Here is a 19,377-nt window from a genome sequence, read left to right as displayed (position 1 = left end):
TAGGAAACGTAATACAATCACAATCGAATCTTAGTATCTTGGTCGCGCCCACGACAATCCCGCTACATTAGAGTTCACAACCAAGCATTCCCTGAAGAACGGTCCCTGCAACTTGGTGATGCAGTCTGACCCGACGTTCCGCCTACCATCAATGCCTACAACGTGAATTGTGCACATCTAACGACTCGAAGAGACCAAACCGTGTGCATCTTTGCGAATAGGACAGAGGGATTGGAAACGTGCAAACGGTGCGATTTGGCCCTTTCCCTGCAGCCTCCAGCTTTAAAGGGATACACAGCCGATTATTGTGAAGTACATGCCCTCCAACCCACTGAAAGGGTGTCACAGGGTGTCACCCGAGACACCTTGGACCGAAACTGCTTGCCTGGTAAGGCCCTGGAACGTTTCAGAGCGAAATTTTTAGACCCACCAGCCACAAGCACAATGGTAAAACAGATGCTGGCAACCAAGGCAGTGAAACGCACAGACGTACACACTTTTAAGTGTACGTGAGGCAAAATGATGTATTTAACAACTGGTCCCAAGCTAAAACAAAAAGTGCACTCCTCCTTATTCTTTCACACACAGTCTTTGAATCGCGCATGAAATGCAAACGGAGTTGTTTGCATATTATCACAAAGCCAAAGACGACGCAGGTTCCTTCAAGGAACAAAAGTTGTTCATTGGAACAAGCTTGTGTTTTGCTAAGAACTCAAAGGACACACGAGCAGCGAAGAGGCAGTCATTAAACTGACATGCACAGACTAGCGGCAGCGAATCGAATGCTGCAGTGCGTCCTGGCGGGCATTTATCTTTCCGTGCAATTATTTCTGGGATTGAAAAACCAGATTCCGAATAGCTCCAATCAAGGAAGAACATTCTACTCTGGTGCCCACAGGGCAAACCACTTTCCTTAGCAGCTTATCTTAAGATAGCCTGGGTGGCGTATAAAAAAGGAGAAGGGAACAGGAAATTCGCTTCAAGAACAGATAAGACAGCCGGGTGCGTCCAGATGCTGGCAACAAAACACACAGGTCATTGATTGTGAAGACCTCACATCATCAATTGAGATGAGAGTTCCCCGCAAGTCTTTCCATGAATTTCTTTTATTCCGAATCAGTTCTACTCGTTCTCCTATGTAAAGATTGTTTAGACTGTACAATGAAAAGGCAAGTCACCTTGATATTTTTAACAACAATCTGCGTTTAAGCTTGCTTTGACTCAAGTGTACTGATCGCATTTTTCTTTCTTTCTATTTGTTTATTTTTCCTCATTTCAGGCTATTAAATACTGAAATTTTGTGTTTGCTTTAAATTTTGCGTTTCATCCTGTGCAGCACCGCTTAATTAAGGTCATTGGCTGTTGGTGGGCACGTAGAAATACAGATGATGATGATGACAGGTAAACGAAACAGAAGGCATGCTTCGCGGCAATATGAGCATAATGCCACGTTTAAACACCAGATGGCGCCACCTTCCAGACTTCAGAAAGTCTAGCGCCAAGTCCCATTGATTTATTCAGACCTTCCTTGTGGTTGGCCCACTATATGAAACGATGGCCTTCTTCACACGAGCTACACTCGGTGACAACTTAAGAACGGCACCGGAAGTTGCCGCTGTGCCTTATCACCGTAGCCGGATGTTTCTCCGCGCGGCGCAAGTAGGGCGTTACTGGGAATATTTTAAACATGGCGTGAGCCGTTCCCGTGATTTTTTTGGACTTGATATGCTTATAAACGACTCCAGTGACGACAAACAGACTGCGCGAGACAAGGCAGACGATATCACGCATTCATAGCAAACCCCTTTCAAAACGCGCGCGCACCGACGTCACGGGTCCGCCGCTTTGGCGGAGTGATACACTACATGAGGTGGTGCCGTTCTTGAGTTGTAACCGAGTATGGAGAACGTGCAGTACACAAACAGCGGTCGGCCGACCGAAGTGTTCCACCCGACCTCACCGTCAAAGTCGTCCTCGGTGGCGGGGTCGGGTGGCGCGAGGTGGGCCAGCAGGGTGTGCGAGAAGGCCTCCTTCTGCTGGGCGTCCCACAGGGAGAACCAGTGCAGCACGCACCTCAGCTCCACCCGGCTGCCACCAGCGCCACCACCAGCCACACTCATCAATCGGGGAGGCCCTCCTCTCAAAGCGGGGAGGGTGGGGGAAGCACACGTAAGCCTGCGCACACGGGCGGGAGGGGGGGACACAAGCGGCAACACTGCTTGCTGCGGGGCTCCCAACACAAGGTGCTACGAGAACACCGACTGCGCATTTAAGAAGCACTCACCTGGGGCGACATTCTCGTAACTGTCCCTTTTGAAAACGTCCCTTTTGAGTCCCTTTCATCGTGACGTACTTCCGGTTAAGCAGTGGGCGTTGGCAGTAGGTTTGCCGCGCTTGCGTTACCGTCACTTCCGGTTGTTTGCTTCTAGCCAATCAGGGCTCGCCAAAAGGGACACTTTTGAAAGGGACGCAAAAGGGACAAAACTCGAGAATACCGCCCCTGATCACTTCTAGCAAGTTTTACTAATCCACAACCCACGGGCTTCAAAAGCATCGTTATCGTCATCATCAGCCTATCTACAGGGCAAAAGCCTCTCCCATGGATCTCCGATTATCCCAGTCCTAGGCTTAAAGCATTGTGCTTTAAATACGAAAGCATCATGTACACATAAAATTTTTTTTATAGGTACAGTTGAACCTCGTTAGAATGAAATAGTGTCGGGACAGTAATTCAGTTCGTTACATCCGACATTGGTCGTAACAGTAGATCTAAAAATCGGTTCAAAACAATCAGTAATCTGACTCCTTGATACAGAAACGCATTATTTTAATTGTCGAACCTGCTATAAACAACGTAACCCTTATCTTTCTCCTTGTGGCATGTCAAACTCAATGAACCAGAGTGAAACGGGAAATTACGACAGAACAAAGTTCACTTGACAAAACAGGCCTGCGTTCCTATTTTTTCGAGGAAGGATGTGATCTTTGTCTGGTGGCTATTCACAGCACTGAGCAGCATGAAGTTTTTCCAAAGTGTCCACGAACAAAGGGGCCTTTTTCAACTTCAGCCATTTCAGACGTTAAGAGCTTCTTTCCAAGTAGCTTCTCAGTCTACTGGTCAAATATGTCTTCGTTATTGCGCGCGGCGCTCACAGTTCCACTTTCGTTATAAAACAACAAGTGTCACTGGAATGAAGCGTGACCAACCAAAGTTCGTATTCAATTTGCTACACCCGATAATTCTCTATATCAGTGTTCATTATAACGAGGTGCAACTGTTCATGAAAATGTTCCCAACGGCCTAGTTTGCTTCTTTCAGCCAGAAATATATCATTTCTTTACTGAAATAAAAAAAATAAGCAAGAAACACATTTTGGTTTACCCAGCTCTCACTAGATGGCGCTAGCTGTCTTGCAAGTGAGAGTTTTGTTTATTTACTTCAGTACAGAAGCGACATATCTCCAAATTAAGTGAAATAGGCCGTTTTGAGCATTTTCAAGGATCTGAAAAACTTTTCCTACTGGTGCACGATGGTTTTTAAGCCCATGGGTCATATAAGTAGTAAGTTACATAGGAATGTGATCAGTTGAGTCCCCCTTAAAGGCACAGGGTAAGGCAAAATTTAAAAAAAAATGACTCTCTTCTTTCACAATCACTGAAGTTCATTTTTTTATGCAAATTTTCCAAATATTCACACTTTTCTTAAAAAGTCGTATTTCTGGCTTAAAAACAGTTTTTCCGTAAGCACGTAGTAAAGTTCCCTTTCGAATGTGCTCCGTGTTTAGTGTCATTTTTTTTCCATCAAGAAACTTCCAGTTCCAGATCAAAACACTTTTTTGAACCAGCTGTGTTAAGAAATTATTTGGCAACCATTGCATAGATAATTTTTCAGCCAGGGCAATCGAAAGACGCTGTTGCACGCTTTTTTTTACACATTTGGCCTTCGGATCCGCGCACCAAAAAGCATCTTTTTTGGCCTTCACTCTCTCAAGATTTTAAGGAGCACTGACACCAATTTTCGGCGTTAATATTATTGCACAGTTCGCTTCCTTCACCCATCAGAATACCCTGGCTGAAATATGAGCGGCCTGCGACGCGAAGAACATAGTTCAATTGGATCTCATTTATTGCAACGACGAAGCAGCGTGCGGAGCGACACTCAGCAAATGGACATCAGCGTGACATCACTCCAGGAGAGGAAAAAGAAGTGACGCGACAGCGCTCGTCAAAAGCTTGTGACGCCACTTCATGCGTGCGGCCCCACGAGTGGCGAGCGGGCGCAACACCGTCTCAAGCGGGCGCCGGTGACGTCCGCACAAAGCGGTGAAGTCAGGCAGGGAGTCTGTCATATGCACTGTTCGGGATGAAAGCGCGGGAATTTGAAACAAATGATTTCCAGGCCGTTCAATGTAATTAACTATCGCGCGCTGAAGTATTTGAAGTGCTGTTTCAGGTTCGCCAGGCCATTAAGCATCGATAAAAGCAATAAAAGTGTAATATAAAATTTTCGTGTCAGTGCTCCTTTCAACATTGGATGCTGTTCTTTCATTCAATGATGATAGCAACGCACGAGCCACCACTTTGAAATTATTCGGATCAAACCCTGGGCAGAACACCACCACAAAGTGGCTAAAAGGTTGACCACAAGCGAAGATACTTTGCGAACAGAGCTGCATGACTGCTCACAAAATAGTCAAAGCTGGTCAGAGGACTGGCTCAAAAGCGACAAAATGAATTTGACGGTCATTGCAAAGCTGGTCATTTATAAATAAACGACTCGAGTGGTGTTTGTGGCAAAGAAGTATTGTTTTTCACCTCTTTTCTTACTTTCAGCTCAATTATCTCAAAACATTGTCTTTATTAGATAGGTACCATCATTTCCTATCTCTTCCAGGATAACCAGCTGATTCTTTTTTCCTGTCCTCTTTGTAATTTGCGCATCTACTGTACCAGAACTGAAAATATGCACATAGCCTTTTTTTATTTGCTACAGAATTTTCAATACAGGAGCCATGAAGAGAAAATACAACTTTCTTTAATTTGAAAGAACTACGATTCAGTATCTCACTCAGCTCCATTAGAGCCACAAAAGATATTTTTTTAACAAAAAAACAGCAAGAAGTAATTAAAAGCTTTCAAATTTTGCGCCACGGTGACGTGTTATGAGCGAGAATGACGTCATAAGGGCCAACAACAAAACATAATTTTCAGTGCGTTACCTGCACGTTAGCATTCAAGTGATGTGGTCAAATGGAACTAGAGGCCCCATTAACGACGTCCAGTCATGTGTCGTCGCGACAGGTCAGTTAGGAGGCTGCCAATCGCACAAACAAGGTTCTGTGACGTCATAGAAAAGTTGCGGGAAATTGGCTAGGGGGTCGTGACTGCTTCACACGTTTTCTTCAATATCTCCGTTATTTGTTCGGAGACTGTGACGGTATTGGTATCATTGTTATCAGGACTAAGCAGTCTTTGTAATAAACCCAACTTGTATTTTGTCTTCATGGCTCCTTTAAGACAAAATTTAGGTATCGGTGAAAAATAATAATAAAAATTTTAATTTTAGTCTGTTTTTAATCATTTTAATATTCAAATGCAGGGGGAGTATAAGGCTTACCCTGTTCCTTTAAGGCGGCCATGAAGACATAAAGATACAACTTTGGCTTCCTCCAAATACTGTTTCATCCCACTAGCAGGTTTTGCAGGAAACTTCCAAAGGTAGATATTAAAGGGGCAGACAATTGATTTTTGTGGAGTGCACGCAGACTAGCCCATTAAAAGCCGGCGTTTTATATACTGAGGTAACCGCAAGTAAATCTGAACAAACAGGCGCAAATAATTTTAATGGTGCACTAAAAATTTCTGAAGTCCGAAAGGTGGCGACACTACCGTAAATTTCTGAAAGAACGCCCACCCAAAGTACAGAGATATCAAGTGAGAAATACAAGATGGGTGTTCTTTCGAGCCATGTGCAAAAAACTGAAAAAAAAAAAAAAACAGGCCGTACCGCCAACCAAAACCGTGGAGATACCAAGAAAAATACCAGATGGGCAAACTCTCGGCTCAAGTGCGGAAAGGACAAATAAGTGACCACATCAACACATGAATTGATGATTCCCGTTTACTGTTTGTTGACTCATCGGTGCTAAAGCCATCCATTTTAGGGGATGGGTGACCTTTGGGAGTCCATTAGTAAATTGAACATTTCACCCCTCCATATGGGTGGGCGATGTTTCAGGGTTGGGTGTTTGCTCGGGACTTTACAGTGGTGTCAAAACGTGAAACCTCCCAGCATCTTTCGCAGTACAACAGACCAACAGCTGCTTCTCCCACGGGGCCATCTTCAAGACCTTGTGAAAGAAGCCTGTCAGCTATGCATGTGTCTGCCGCGTCCGCACTTTCCCGAATGATTTACTCGCCTCTAAGCTGGCACGCTGTCCGAATTGACCGGCACTCGCCCACCTGCCTCTGAATATGTCACCTTGCACGTTATGCCAGGACTATGCGAGTGTTTAGAACTGTCTGCGTTCACGACCTCCCAATCTAAATGCACGGACATATGCGTGAAGAAATTGAAATTTTGGAAACAGGAGAAACTCAATCAAAACAAATGAAAGAGCACTCATCTTCATCAGAGCCCCGCTTTACTTATTTTAATTATGCGCACAGCTTCACATACATAATTAAGAATTATGTGTTCTGTGAATGAATGCAGAAAGGAAAGCCAGCAGTATACAGCATTAAGAGAAGCAAAGGGAAACTAGCTTCACAGTTTCTCAAATGAACATAACTAGTTTTTTTTTCTGTAAAGTTAGAAAAGCAGTGGGAAAATGTGTGACCTCTTTGGATTTAAAAAGAAAATGGCCCTCTCCTCACCAGCTAGGTTCCCCCCCGCTCTCTCTATCTCTCTCTGAGCATGGAAGTATGTGCACATATAGACACACATGCCCGCGCGCATATTATATGCACATATAAATTTATACACACATATACGCATAAATGAGGACATTGTCACTTAAACGTGGCTGTGAAAGCCAGAAAGGGAACACAAAGGGGAAGTTTTGCCTTTCGCATAAAAAAAAATAGCAAATTTCAACTGTCGGCGAAGAAAGAAAACGAACGAAAAATAAGCCTTTCCTGGCAGAATCTGAACCCACACACTTTTGATACTGCATCTGGTACTCTTACTGACTGACATACCAAGGTGACCTTATTTCGCTCCAGTTTCCAGTATTCCACACCACAACTTGTGGCGGATGGACTCCCCTTTCTTTCACAACCCACCGCCATCACCTGAGCATTTACAACCAGAGTTCACCAGAACTGCAAGAATGCCTTAATAGAGGCCCTCGCTATACATTTGGCTCTTCAATTGCAGTCACCAAAGTCCTAAAGGAGTCACATTTATTGTGCAGCACTTCTACAGTCAAACCTCATTTTAACGAAGTAATATTGGGACAGCAAATTGATTCCTTATATTCAACATTCGTTGTAACAGTAGCTGTAAAAATCAGCGCCAACTAATCGACAATCTGGTTCGCGCAAAAATACTTGATACAAAAATTCATTTTTAAAGGCTTCGAATTCACTGTAAACAAGGTAACTGCTACCTTTCTCCTTGTTGCATTTCAACCTCAGTGATCCGGAACAATGAGTACAGTGCGTGAACTTACAGCAGAACAAAGTTCACTGGACAAAACAGGCCTGCGTCCTTCTTTATTTGACGAAGGATGTGAACTTCATCTGGTGGCTACCCACAGCACTCACCAGGACGAAGTTTTCCACAGTGCCCACGAGCGAAGGACATTTATACTTTTGCACTTTCGAACTACCGGGGGGCTTTTTTCAAGTAGCTTATCAGACTCCTGGTCAAATATTTCTGCGTTATATCCGATATCGCGTGCAGCTCTCACAGTTTTAAGTTTCATTATAAAAGAAAAAGTCACTGAAATAAACCGTGACCAACCAAAATTTGTGTTTAATTTGGCATAGCCGATAATTCGCTATATGACTGTTCGTTATAACGAGGTTTAACTGTACTCCAGAAAGAAATTTATGCCGCCCTATCGCAAGCCTCTGCCCTCTGGTGCGCATCAACTTTAAGCGGAGGGGATGTAACAGAGCTGCCACCAAGCGTCGCAGGGAAGCATTTTAGTTTTGCTCCACTTCACCGACGAACATTTATCATCATAAGAGATAGTTGGCTTTCCTGCAGGGCGCATTCACGTTAAAAATGGACGACTCCCAATTACAGCAAGATCGAAAATGACATTAAATCATAAGACTCCAGCTCAGACAGCTGTGAAAGCTCGACTCAGCCTGAAAAGTTAATCCACTGTGTTTTTTTTTTTTTTTACAAGTTACTACAGGATCTGACTCCGTGTGGTTTTGTTGGCCCCAAGCATTCGCAAAGCTCCTGTGCTTGCATTTAATGTCGTGCTGGGAATTCCCCAAAAAATTCTACGAGGGTTATCACTTTCTTAGCAAGAAATCGAGACTTAATTTGGTAAGAACACACCTTGCAATGATATTCATAAACATGTGAACATCAATTACATCTTTTCCTGCTGAATGCAGATATCACAGGAGTCAAGGCTGGTTGACTTATTAATAAGCACACAGTAGAGGTGCACAGACCACTTTCTCAGCTTCATGAGCTACTACACAGCCAATAACAGGACCCCACACTATCACAATCGCAACGTATTCGCTGTTCAACAGTGATTCCTTTTAGGCATCATGAAAATTTTTGCACCATTAACAGAAACGGCCCAAATTTTAGGAGAGACTCTAACGCTGCACAGCTCCTGGCATCACAGGAATGTTTTTGCCTCTTTACGGCTCCCCACATTCCCTGTCGACGGGAAATACCTGTTAGTGGCGCTGAAAGAGGAAGCTCACTACACGCCACTGCTTGTGATGAAAGAGGAAACGAGTGCCTGATCAACGCGCCCGCTCTGTCCTGGAATTTACCAACCCCTATAGAATGAGTCGTTGATGCACGGGGTGCCGAACACGCGACAAAATTAGCAGTTGCTGCCTTGTGTAGAAAACATCTTCCCCGTACTCCACGTAATTAAAGGGGCACCCCCATGAAGACAAAACAGTTTGAAAGGTCTTGCCTTTCATAACCCACTTAGGTCCATTCCAGCCATGAAAAACGTCTTTTTAACCAAAAAAAATGCAAGAAATATGGGAAAACTTCCAAATTTTGCGCTATGGGCAGGAGTGGCCAATTATGGGCCAGCTTTAGCAACACAGCCATCAGGGCGTTCACGTGATATAATCAAAGGGAAGTAGAGGTGCCACTCCACTTGCCCAACCATGTTTCTTGGGCCTGGCTTAGAATGGTGGTCACCAGTCGAACAAACAAGATACCGTGACATCATACAGAAATCGGTGGAAACATATTACCTCCATTGTTCGTTTAAAGTCTGCGATATAACTGGCACCATGGTTATCGAGACAATGAAGTTCTTTCAATGAACCAAACTTGTATTTTGACTTCCTGGCCCCTTCAAGCTCGAAAAAAGTGCACGCTATCCCATGGGCGAGTTTTCAAGGTCGGACAGGCCACTTGCGTTGACGGTTGGCACTGCACCCCAGTAGTTGACAAGCTGGTAGCGGCTATCGGCAGAAACAAATGACTGCAGACTTCACGTGTAGCGGCGTGAAAACTTCCACTTCGTAGGCGCACCACACTTGCGCATGCCTTCCAGGCGGTATTTATGAAACACTTGTGTACTATTCAATGCCCATCTTTGCAAATGTCTAAAAAATTAATATTTATGCAAGAAAAGGGAGGCTGTTATAGCCGTAGCAGTGCCCTATTCATATCCCCAAACATCAGTGCGCAACTTGTAGTTGCACCAACATTTATACACACAGCACATGTATGCATATAGATGTGTGTGCGCACGTGTATGGACATATAAATACATATATATATATGCACACACATAAGATATATATCATCAACAGCCTATTTAGGTCCACTGCAAGACTTATATATATATATATATATACACACACACACACACATACACACAGCAACAAAGGCCAGAAGTCAGACATCAAGGGGAAAGATTTCATCGGTTTTTTGTGTTGCAGTTGCATTGTTGATATGCAAGAAAGAAATTGAAAAACATGTCCTCAGGTGGTACCCATCTAAATACATATTGTCACGTATCCATAAGCATGTGAATGAACTTTTTATTTGTGACATCACAGCGAAGGTGACGACGAAGACGAACGAGTGCTACTCGAAACGCATCATCACCAGTGTTTTGCTCTGGCAGCTCGAGTGCTTTTCGGTCAAGAGCGTTCTTCTCCGCCGCTTCTTATAGTAAAGCTCACAAACACCCCCAAATGCACATTTGCTGTACGCGACAATATATATAGTGCATGCTCAGATTTAAATACTCCAATCACCTCCCAACATATTCTACATTGTCGCCAACTTCTTAAAAAATAGGTATACACTATGAACTTCTTTAACACCGCTTGCAAATATCTTTACATTCACAGAAGGGAGCAGTTCAGGATGCATTTGGGGGTTTAGCACACGAGAGCTATTGCTGGGCGATGAGACGCGCCATGACCAACACTAGTAGAGCAGCACTTGCAAAAGACCCGGTACGACACGCTTCGTGCACTCGTCGGTGCCGGTCCCTTCTCCAATGCCATTTTCAACCGGCGCCGGCGCATTAACGCCCCCGGGTCGACGCCCGCGCGGACCATTTAGTTCAATTTCCGCACTGCGTGTGGGGCAGAGGACGCCAACGCTTCTCAACTCCGCCGCTACGCTGGGCCCTATCTGCTCCGCAAAAAAAATTCGTCCCTCTCAAACGAGGCGTTCACTGCAGGCGCGCTCCAGTTTCGTCGCCTAGGCGCGCGGAATCGAGTCCTTGTCGATCAAGTGAAAACGGAAACCGCACAATCCGACCTCGACGCGGGCCCGTGTGGTACAGGAAACGCGCACGGTGCTTTTAGCGTGCCACGAAGCTCTGATGCCACGCTCGGTTTGTGGATCGCCGGCTACTGCGAGCAAGGTCGCGGCGCGAACAGGTGTCGGGCGCTTGCGCGTCCTAGAAACGCGACGACCAATTTTTGCGTAGAAAGCTGCCTTCCGCGTAGTCCGGGCGATATAAATGTGCGACCGGTTTTGTCGCAACTGGTTGGTTGCGGGTTTTTTTTTTTTCTTTGAAATTGTTCGATACGGCGTTGCGATATCAAAAACGTACGCCTGTTGGTCGGGAGGAGTGACAGGTAAAAAAGTGTAGCTCAATAAACGAACGGAAACCATCCACACGAAGCCAGGATAGTGGTATTTATACCGGTGCAACCGTGAATCGGGCAACAGAGATGGGTTTGAGAAAGAAAACGAACTAAACCGAAACGAAACAAAACACAGTGCTTAAGAAGCATTGTACGAGACACCGAGAAGTTAAAAAATACCTGCAAGGAGACGCGAGCAAGACAAGCGGTGGACGTTGTTTGACGCAGCTTTATTTTTGTTAAATGGCACACACGTTCGCGGTTTAATCTTTCTTTTCCGCTGTTTATGTATCGCACATGATGTGAAGCCACACAAAACGACGCCAAGCGCACATGTTTACGAAGGCAAGCGGCCGCGCTTGCGAAGTACGCCGGCCACGTCCTTTCAAATGCCGACGCCGCTCGTCCAAGTGAAATAATTCACGCACTTATTAAGCGCATCAGGAGTCGACGACGTGGCTGCTCTGCACGCCGCCGGCGATCATTTGAGAGCGGCCTCCGGCTCAGTGAGCTTTGCCGGTAGACCCAATAAAGCGGAAACAACGAACTTTGCTCAAAGCTCCGACAGGCGATCCTTCGGAACCCAGCCAAGAGTCAAAACAACTATCCAAAACTAAGCCTAAAAAGCGCAGCAAATGCCCTAAAAACCGGCACGAGCCCGGCTCGAAGTAGCGCGAGCACTCCTTGCAATGGGGGAACGCTTTGTGACGCGATGCGACTCACCTGAGCCCTTGGGTGGGATCGGTTCCACGAGGAAGTCGCGAAGCTCTTACGGCACGCGGAGAAGAGAACGTTTCTATTTCAAAGGTAGCCGAACACCGAGTCACATATGTTTACAAATGCAAGCACGAGCACAACTTCACTCCGACGCTCGTTCGCTCGCTCGTCGACTAGATTAGCGCGGAAGTGACGTCACCGGATGCAGGTTTGCTACGTTGCTAGGTGAATGCAATCACTTGACTCTGGGGAGGGCATTTTCTCGTGCGTGAGGTGCAGTAGCTAGCGCCACTACGTGAGGGGCGCGAATTTTTGAAGACGATAGTCTTTCTGATCTGTCTGTCGGTCCCTCGATTCAGTTTTCAGCTAAATTTGAAAAAGAAGCAGAAAACGTCCACAGTACTAAACCTGCTGGCGTAATACGTCTCCCCATTATTTGCGCGCAGAAGAAAACTCGGGCACATTTGGGGCAAAATGTGTAGTACCATCAGTTCTTAATACACACATTCTGTTCTTGTTACGACAGCAAGTAAAAAAAAGTGTGAAAATGGCGCAGAAAGGCTCTGATAGCGAGATAAAAGTAAGCACGAATAGAACAGAGCTCCCGCTCGTCCTGTTCCACGCAGAACAATTAAGACACAGAAAATAAACGGTCTCTTCATTTGCCTGCTTATAGCAGGTCTGAGCTTTACCAAGCAGCCCGTATTTTATGCCCACATATAATTTTTATGGCGGGAGCAGTTTTGGGATGCTCCGGAACTGCTCAAAGCTGCTATGGGCAAGCAAATAAAGAGATCAAAAGAAAAGGATTCGCGCTTTCCCAACAAATAACGCTCGAGCAATGCGAAGGCAAAAGTAAAAAAAGAAAGCAGATAGAAACAAATAAAATGAAGAAAAAGTCCCGGACCAAATAATTGGACACGAAAAAAAAAAAGAAATACCAGGCCATATCTCTACTAACGTGAAACCCGGTTAAGGGCGAAGCATGCGTGTGCAAGTGTATTCTTGGCACCTTGGCGTTTTTGCCAAAGGATATGAAACCGCTTGGGGGGTAGAGGTATACAGCTTTGCTATAAAAGTATTTTGTCTTTGAATCCCGAAGCTCTCGAGTGCGAGGCATAAAGGAGTGTCCCGGAGTTTTTTTTTTTTTTTTTTTTTTTTGTACGCGTTACAAAGCGCTCAAGCGCGAGGCGTAAACGAGTGCCAGGGTGTTTTTTAAAGACGATTGTCTTTCTTGGGCTACTTGAACTGGAAAATTTTCGTCTGTCTGTCTGTGTGTCCCTTGATTCAGCCAGCCGTCCGAAGCAAAACTGATGCTGCGCAATAGTCTTATATACTCACAGCCAAATCTATATGTCTTAGTCCGGTGTTAATGTTCATACTTGCCAACATTGTTGAACAAGAACAAAACATTGCGCAAATATAAGGCAGAAAACCGATACATGAATGATATTTGGAGTGTTCCTTTATTTAAAAAAAATTACGGATGCTCGCTTTTTTGCGATAGCAAATAAAATACTACCTCAACTGCCGAAACCGTCGCCTTCTGTTGCCAGCGCTACCTGGCGGAATCGGACAAAATCAAACGGCAACAGCAACGAAAGGTTGAGACGGGAGGGGCAGCAGGAAAGTTGAGCGGGAAAGAGAAGGGATGTATTCACTTGGCAGGGGCGCCAGTTGAATATCGTCTTGCGTCTACATTTGCAACGAAAGGAGCAGATACGCGGACAATTTTCAGTACCCGTTACGAAGCGCTCCAGCGCGTGGCGTAAACGAGTGTCCCAGTGCTTTTTTAGTGCGCGTTCCGTTCTAGCGCGAGGCATAAACGAGTTTCCCGGTGTTATACTACCGTCACTACATGAGACGACGATTACGACGACAACGACAGGAGACGCCAACAGCCCCAGCAACTACCCAAGTAGCACAGAACATTAGAATAACGTTATCTGGAAGTTGCGAAAGTTTAAATAACGTTAAATGTTACGAGGCAATGTTTATGTAACGTTTAAAAAAAACGTTCAATGTTTATGTTATGTTAGAAACGTTATTTTTACGTTGAAAACAAACATGTATGTTAACGTTTTGTTCCCAACATTTATTTAACGTTTAGGAAACAACTTAAAATCAATGTTAGAAATACTAATGTTATTACAATGCTCATACTCAACATTAAAGTAATGTAAATATACAAACATTATAATAACGTTCAGGATATGTTCAGGAAACAACTTATCACCAATGTTAGAAATGGTAACGTTATTAAAATGCTCAGGACTCAACATTAAAGTAATGTACAAATTGAAACATTATAATAACGTTCAGGGCATGTTCACGGCAGAACATTAATGGGATGTAAAAATGTAAACATTATTATAATGTTAAGAAGTACCCGCAAAGCAACGTTATAGGTAACATCTTTATTGCAACATTATTACAATGTTCAAGGCATAACGTTGAAGTAATTTTAGAAATTTAACGTTATTAAAATGCTCGAGGTAATACTGTCAGGTAACATAATAAATCTGAACATAAGCATAACATTTATGTTACAACGGCAGGGTGATGTTATGCTTGAAGCATTAGCGAAATGTTCAAACTAATTGCACAATACAACTGGATTTTACCAAAGTCTTCAGGGGTACAGGGGGTCGAAACAAGTCCTCCCCCCGAAATTTCTCGTGAGGGAAGTGGGGAGGGGGGGGGAGGGGGGGGGGTCATCTAGGACGGGTGATTCGCGCGAACGTGAATCGCACGCGCCAGATAACGCTTCCAGGCTCCAGCACGTACCGGTCGGTTCTTCTGGCTCCCTCTTCACCATTTTGACATTAAAGGGGGGGGGGGATGATATTTCGGGTTATTTCCTTATTTCACATATATAGAACTTTGCATCTCGTGCCGTCGGCGTGTCGCCACCGATTCTGCTATCTTTGGCGTGTCTTCCGCGGCCAACTTCCAGCTCGTTTGAGCAGCTCTAACGGCTGAACCCCCCCCCCCCCCCCAATCCGATATAAAATCCTGGCTACGCCAATGCTTTTAAAAATCGCAGCCACATTATTTCAGTGCTTGACTGCATTTTGACGCCGCCGGAGATGTGCTGAGACAAATGTTGTAAGTGTGTATGCGTGCGTGTTTCTTTTGTGTTATGAGCCCAGCCCAGCCCAGGACATGGGCAAGCCAACGTGTTGAGGAGGATAAATTACAGCGCCAATCGTGTCATCAGTTGTGGTTTTGGCCACTGCGAGTCCGCGCGAAACATTTCTCAGGCAAGGCGGCTTTCCCCTCAGTTGCCTTTTGTTCCCTCAGAGGAATAGCTCCGTCAACAACCGGTCCCATTTATGACCAGTCCTATTGTTGCCCACCGCCGCTCCCCTCGTTTTGCAAGGCGTGTATCATGCGGGTGCGCGCGGCGGGTGGGGGCTTGCTCCCCCTCTCAAGACCTGCAGGGAAGTGCGTCAAAAGCGTGTTTTGTGTCTTGTATTCCGGCGTGAGGCTGCCTGGTATTTTTCTTTTCTGTCATCTGCTCCGAGCGCAAGAAAGAGCGACAGCACAGAGCAGCAGAAGGTGTTTTGCGTCATCGAGAAATACACTTGTTGCCGGGAAACAACGATTTGCAAGTCAGATGCAGGTTACTTCAAATATACACGAAAGCACGCTTTTAACTATTTTCAGTAAGCATCATATGAAGTTAAATTTATTTTAGGAATTGACTAGGAATGATTAGGAATGAATGACTAGGATGAATGAATGAATGAATGAAATAATGAATGGATGACTAGGAATGAATAGGAATAGAAAAAAATGAATAGGAATTGACAGTGTTATGTGTAATTTTTACATTCCTGTCACGTTTGCACGGCAAATTCTGCGCCATTGAAGCAGAAAACAAAAATGCGAGAGCTGCTTCTTATCAATGCGGCGATCGAATTAACACCCATTGGATGATTTGGTAGATCTGTAACGAACTCACACCTACAGTGAAAGCCAGAGTTGCCCTGCGCATGCAACGCGAGACTGCGACACCGCAGTTTCGCGTTATTTTGTTTCGCATTAGCCATATAAAGTACAACAGCATATGGTGCATCAGCCACAGAGGAAGAAGACACGAACGCCAGTGCCTAGCCTGCTCGCACGTGTGCTAAATTGTAGCCAAAACAACACGCTGGGCACGCTCAGATCGACTCTGAGGTGTACATGTATTGAAAAGGAAGTAGACGAAGCTCTGGCGTTCTTGGTCTGCGCGTTGCCTTCTGTTCTGTAAATACGCCTTGTTGGTTGATGGATTGTAGGGTTTAACGCGCCGATGCAACGCAGGCGATGAGGCGCGCCGTAGTGGAGGGCTCCGGATTAATTTTGACCACCTGGGGATCTGTAACGTGCGCCTAAATCTCGTACGCACGGGCGTTTTTGCTTTTCGCCTCCATCGGAAAAGCGGCCGCAGCGGCCGGGAATCGAACCAGCGTCCTCGTGCCCAGCAGCACAACGCCTTAGCCACTGAGCCACCAAGGCGGGTGTAAATACGCCTTGTAAATACATCTTCGTTTCACGTCTTCCTCTCTGTAACATTTTGGTGGCGGTTGCTAACCATATATCCATGCTCCTGCCTTGAGCCTATACGAGCGCGTAAGTACTCACTATCGATGATACCCTACGCTCACGCTCGCGCTACAAATGGCTAGCCTCCTGGTTATAAGTTTAGTCGGGAAATCGACTTCATGATGTCGATGGGCGGTGGACCCAAGGTGAAATCAAGCACCGGGACCCTTGCGAAGTATCTAACCAAGCTGTACAGCCTTCCTTTGTAGCCGCATAACTGTATTTCTAGAGTGGATTTCAACTTTTAACATCTACGTATATAAACTGCACTCCGCTGTCGCTCCAATTCCTCCCCATAGCGCTGCGCTGGCGGCACGATTGCTGCCTAAATATTTTGATGTCTGCTGCTGCGGTGTTGTTAATTCACTGCAAAAGCTATAATGTTTGACAACTGTATTACCTTTGATGAAACTTCATAAATATATTTAGGCGACGAAATTGAAACTTTGAAAACTTCCCTTTGCGGCAGACGTAATCAATTCGTCAATTTTGATGCAAGCCTAGGTTTATCCTCCGTGTAAAAGCACGCACCACGTCGAAATATAGAGTTACGCGTACAGTTAAACCTGTATGTAAAGAAGTTGATAAAAATTCAAAATTTTCGTTCCATGCAGGTTTTCATTATATGCAAGTTTCGATTTAAGGCACCCGTAAATGAAGCCGAAACTAAATCAGAATACTTGACATCAGGGACAGTGAACTCTCCCTTCAAGAATTTATTTCAGAGTGAAAAAAATGCTCTATTTGCGGCTTCTGCTTTTCCACGAAGTTTTTCAGTACACGGCAGTACAAAGAATCAAGGTCACTTATACCCCTGTGTTCGCAAGCGTAACGTAACTATCAATTTTGCCTTTTGACACTCTTCGCTGCTTTAACCAGTTTCAAGGAGCAAACGTGTGCTGAAAGGGCGCCTTTTCGCGAACTTGATGCTATTTAATTGTGCACTCAAACTTTTTGAGAAGGTGCTAGCTGGGATGCTGTACCGAACGACAACGTTGATCCTACTTGCCTGCGGAGACGGCACCTGAAATTGCGAGCTTGTCTTGAAAAGACAAATCTTTTTGTTTTCTAGTAGCAGAACTCGTCACCAACGAACCTACACCTCAGAAATCAGTGGAGACGCGCGAATATACTCACCGACAGTTGGGCCTAGCACCTATTAAGCGACACCACACTCACATTGGAAACACACGGTAGTTTGCAGAGCGGGCAATGTTCGCTAAATTAGTGCATATCTCCAGCCAATTTTTCAGAAAAAGTGCAAAAAACGATGGCTCATCAGCGTAGCGAATTCGTTACATGAAGGTGTAACTGTTGCCATGCCTTCGTTATATAGAGGCCAGGTCGAAAACGCATCGTTTTCAATGAGGCTGGCAATGGGGATTTGAAAAACTTTGTTAAATCCAGGAATTCGTCACATGGAAGTTAGTTACATCCTGGTTCAAATGTAATTGAAATGACTCCTTTTTTCCCATTTTGTGCCTTGCAGACATTGTGCTAACTCAAAGCACGAATTCTTCTCACAGGCAAGGGCAAGACGATTAGGAAGCATTCGAGTCCTTATAATCAGCCGAAGCGCAATGTTTAGCCTCCAATTACGCGAACTTCGTTTAAAACCTTGAGTTGCGTTTGTTGTTGAAAAGCTGCGTACCCATATTTTTCCCATCATCGTGTGCGGCGTAAGGACACGAAGACCTCGAAAAATGGGGAGGGTGAGGGAAGAGGGGGGGGGGGGGGGGGGGGGGATCGAGCCTTTCAGCGCCCACTTTGTTGGCGCCTATGCCATCGAGCTAATTTGAAACGAATCATCCGATCTCAGTGTCTCCCTGTTACTGTTATGACGGGGTCTGGGACATTTCGGTGAAGCACGTTTCGGCGCACGGGCTTTCCGATGCACGGACTTCTCGGTTCAAAGGCATTTCGATGCGAAAACATTTTGAAGAACAGATATGGTTACTCGTAGTGTGCTCCTAACGTGCCACGATGGAAGGAGACAACGACGGTAGAAAACGACGACGAAGCGTTTGAGTACGCAAGCAGTGCACGTGCAGTTTTCTGGAAACAGCAGTAATAAGACAACGCCAGCGGTGCGCTAGCTGTCTCGAGCAGGTCATGTAAAATATATTTGTTGGTACTAGCCACCTACTTCGGTCTGGTTCTTGTATGCCTTATTTGCTTTGAACGTATTGTTGTATTTTGATTTTGGTAAATCGTATGTCGTGAATGGCTATTTACTGCACTTACTGAATTTTTTTATTATATTAATGCCGCGTTTCAAAAGTTTATCTTACGATTTGAGTCCATTGTTAGGTTTTCCTTTAACGCACTTCAAGCAACACCTATTATAAAGCAGATTTATTTTACTCGTTGCGGCTTATTTCCTGTTAAGTTGTGGTTCTTTGGGCAGGGGAGAGATTGCTCTAGATTCACTCAGAAAACATTTTAGAAAACATTAGAAAGAGCAGTTTCTAGCCGTAATATCCCGTAATTTGCGTAATATTCCGTGATTTACTGTGAAATGATATCCTATTATTTCTAGTCGTGAGACTATGTAATTTTCGGTGCCGTTTAACGGGGGAGGAAGAAGGGGGAGGGGGGTGGGGGGGGGGGGGGAATGGACTCCATGTGCGAAGGCATTCCTGGCGAAGGCATGCTTTATCGGCGATCAGGCGAGAAATTACGTAATCGTGTTCGCTAATAGTGCTCAAGGCTGCAGGGGTAACACGCTTTCATACATGTACAGGCGGGGACTTAATTTTGCAGACCACGCGAGCGCGTGGCAAAAGCCAC

General features: G+C 45.1%; 1 protein-coding gene across 1 annotated transcript in view; it reads right to left on the bottom strand.

Annotated features, from left to right (window-relative positions):
• The window catches only part of LOC144177829 (uncharacterized protein C14orf119-like), a 31,658-nt gene extending 19,475 nt beyond the window's left edge, over positions 1–12,183 (bottom strand). Inside the window, exons 1-2 of the mRNA XM_077705408.1 lie at positions 12,001–12,183; positions 1,961–2,175 (exon numbers count right to left, since the gene is read on the bottom strand). Of these exons, the coding sequence (XP_077561534.1) occupies positions 1,961–2,120 (160 nt within the window). The 5' untranslated portion in view covers positions 2,121–2,175; positions 12,001–12,183. The remainder of the gene's footprint in view (positions 1–1,960; positions 2,176–12,000) is intronic.
• Positions 12,184–19,377: the final 7,194 nt, after the last annotated feature.

Source organism: Haemaphysalis longicornis, unplaced genomic scaffold (assembly GCF_048455015.1).
Source record: "Haemaphysalis longicornis isolate Haplotype H1 unplaced genomic scaffold, Haemaphysalis longicornis Haplotype H1 scaffold_32, whole genome shotgun sequence".
NCBI lineage: Eukaryota > Metazoa > Arthropoda > Arachnida > Ixodida > Ixodidae > Haemaphysalis > Haemaphysalis longicornis.
This window is presented reverse-complemented; position numbering and strand designations above follow the sequence as displayed.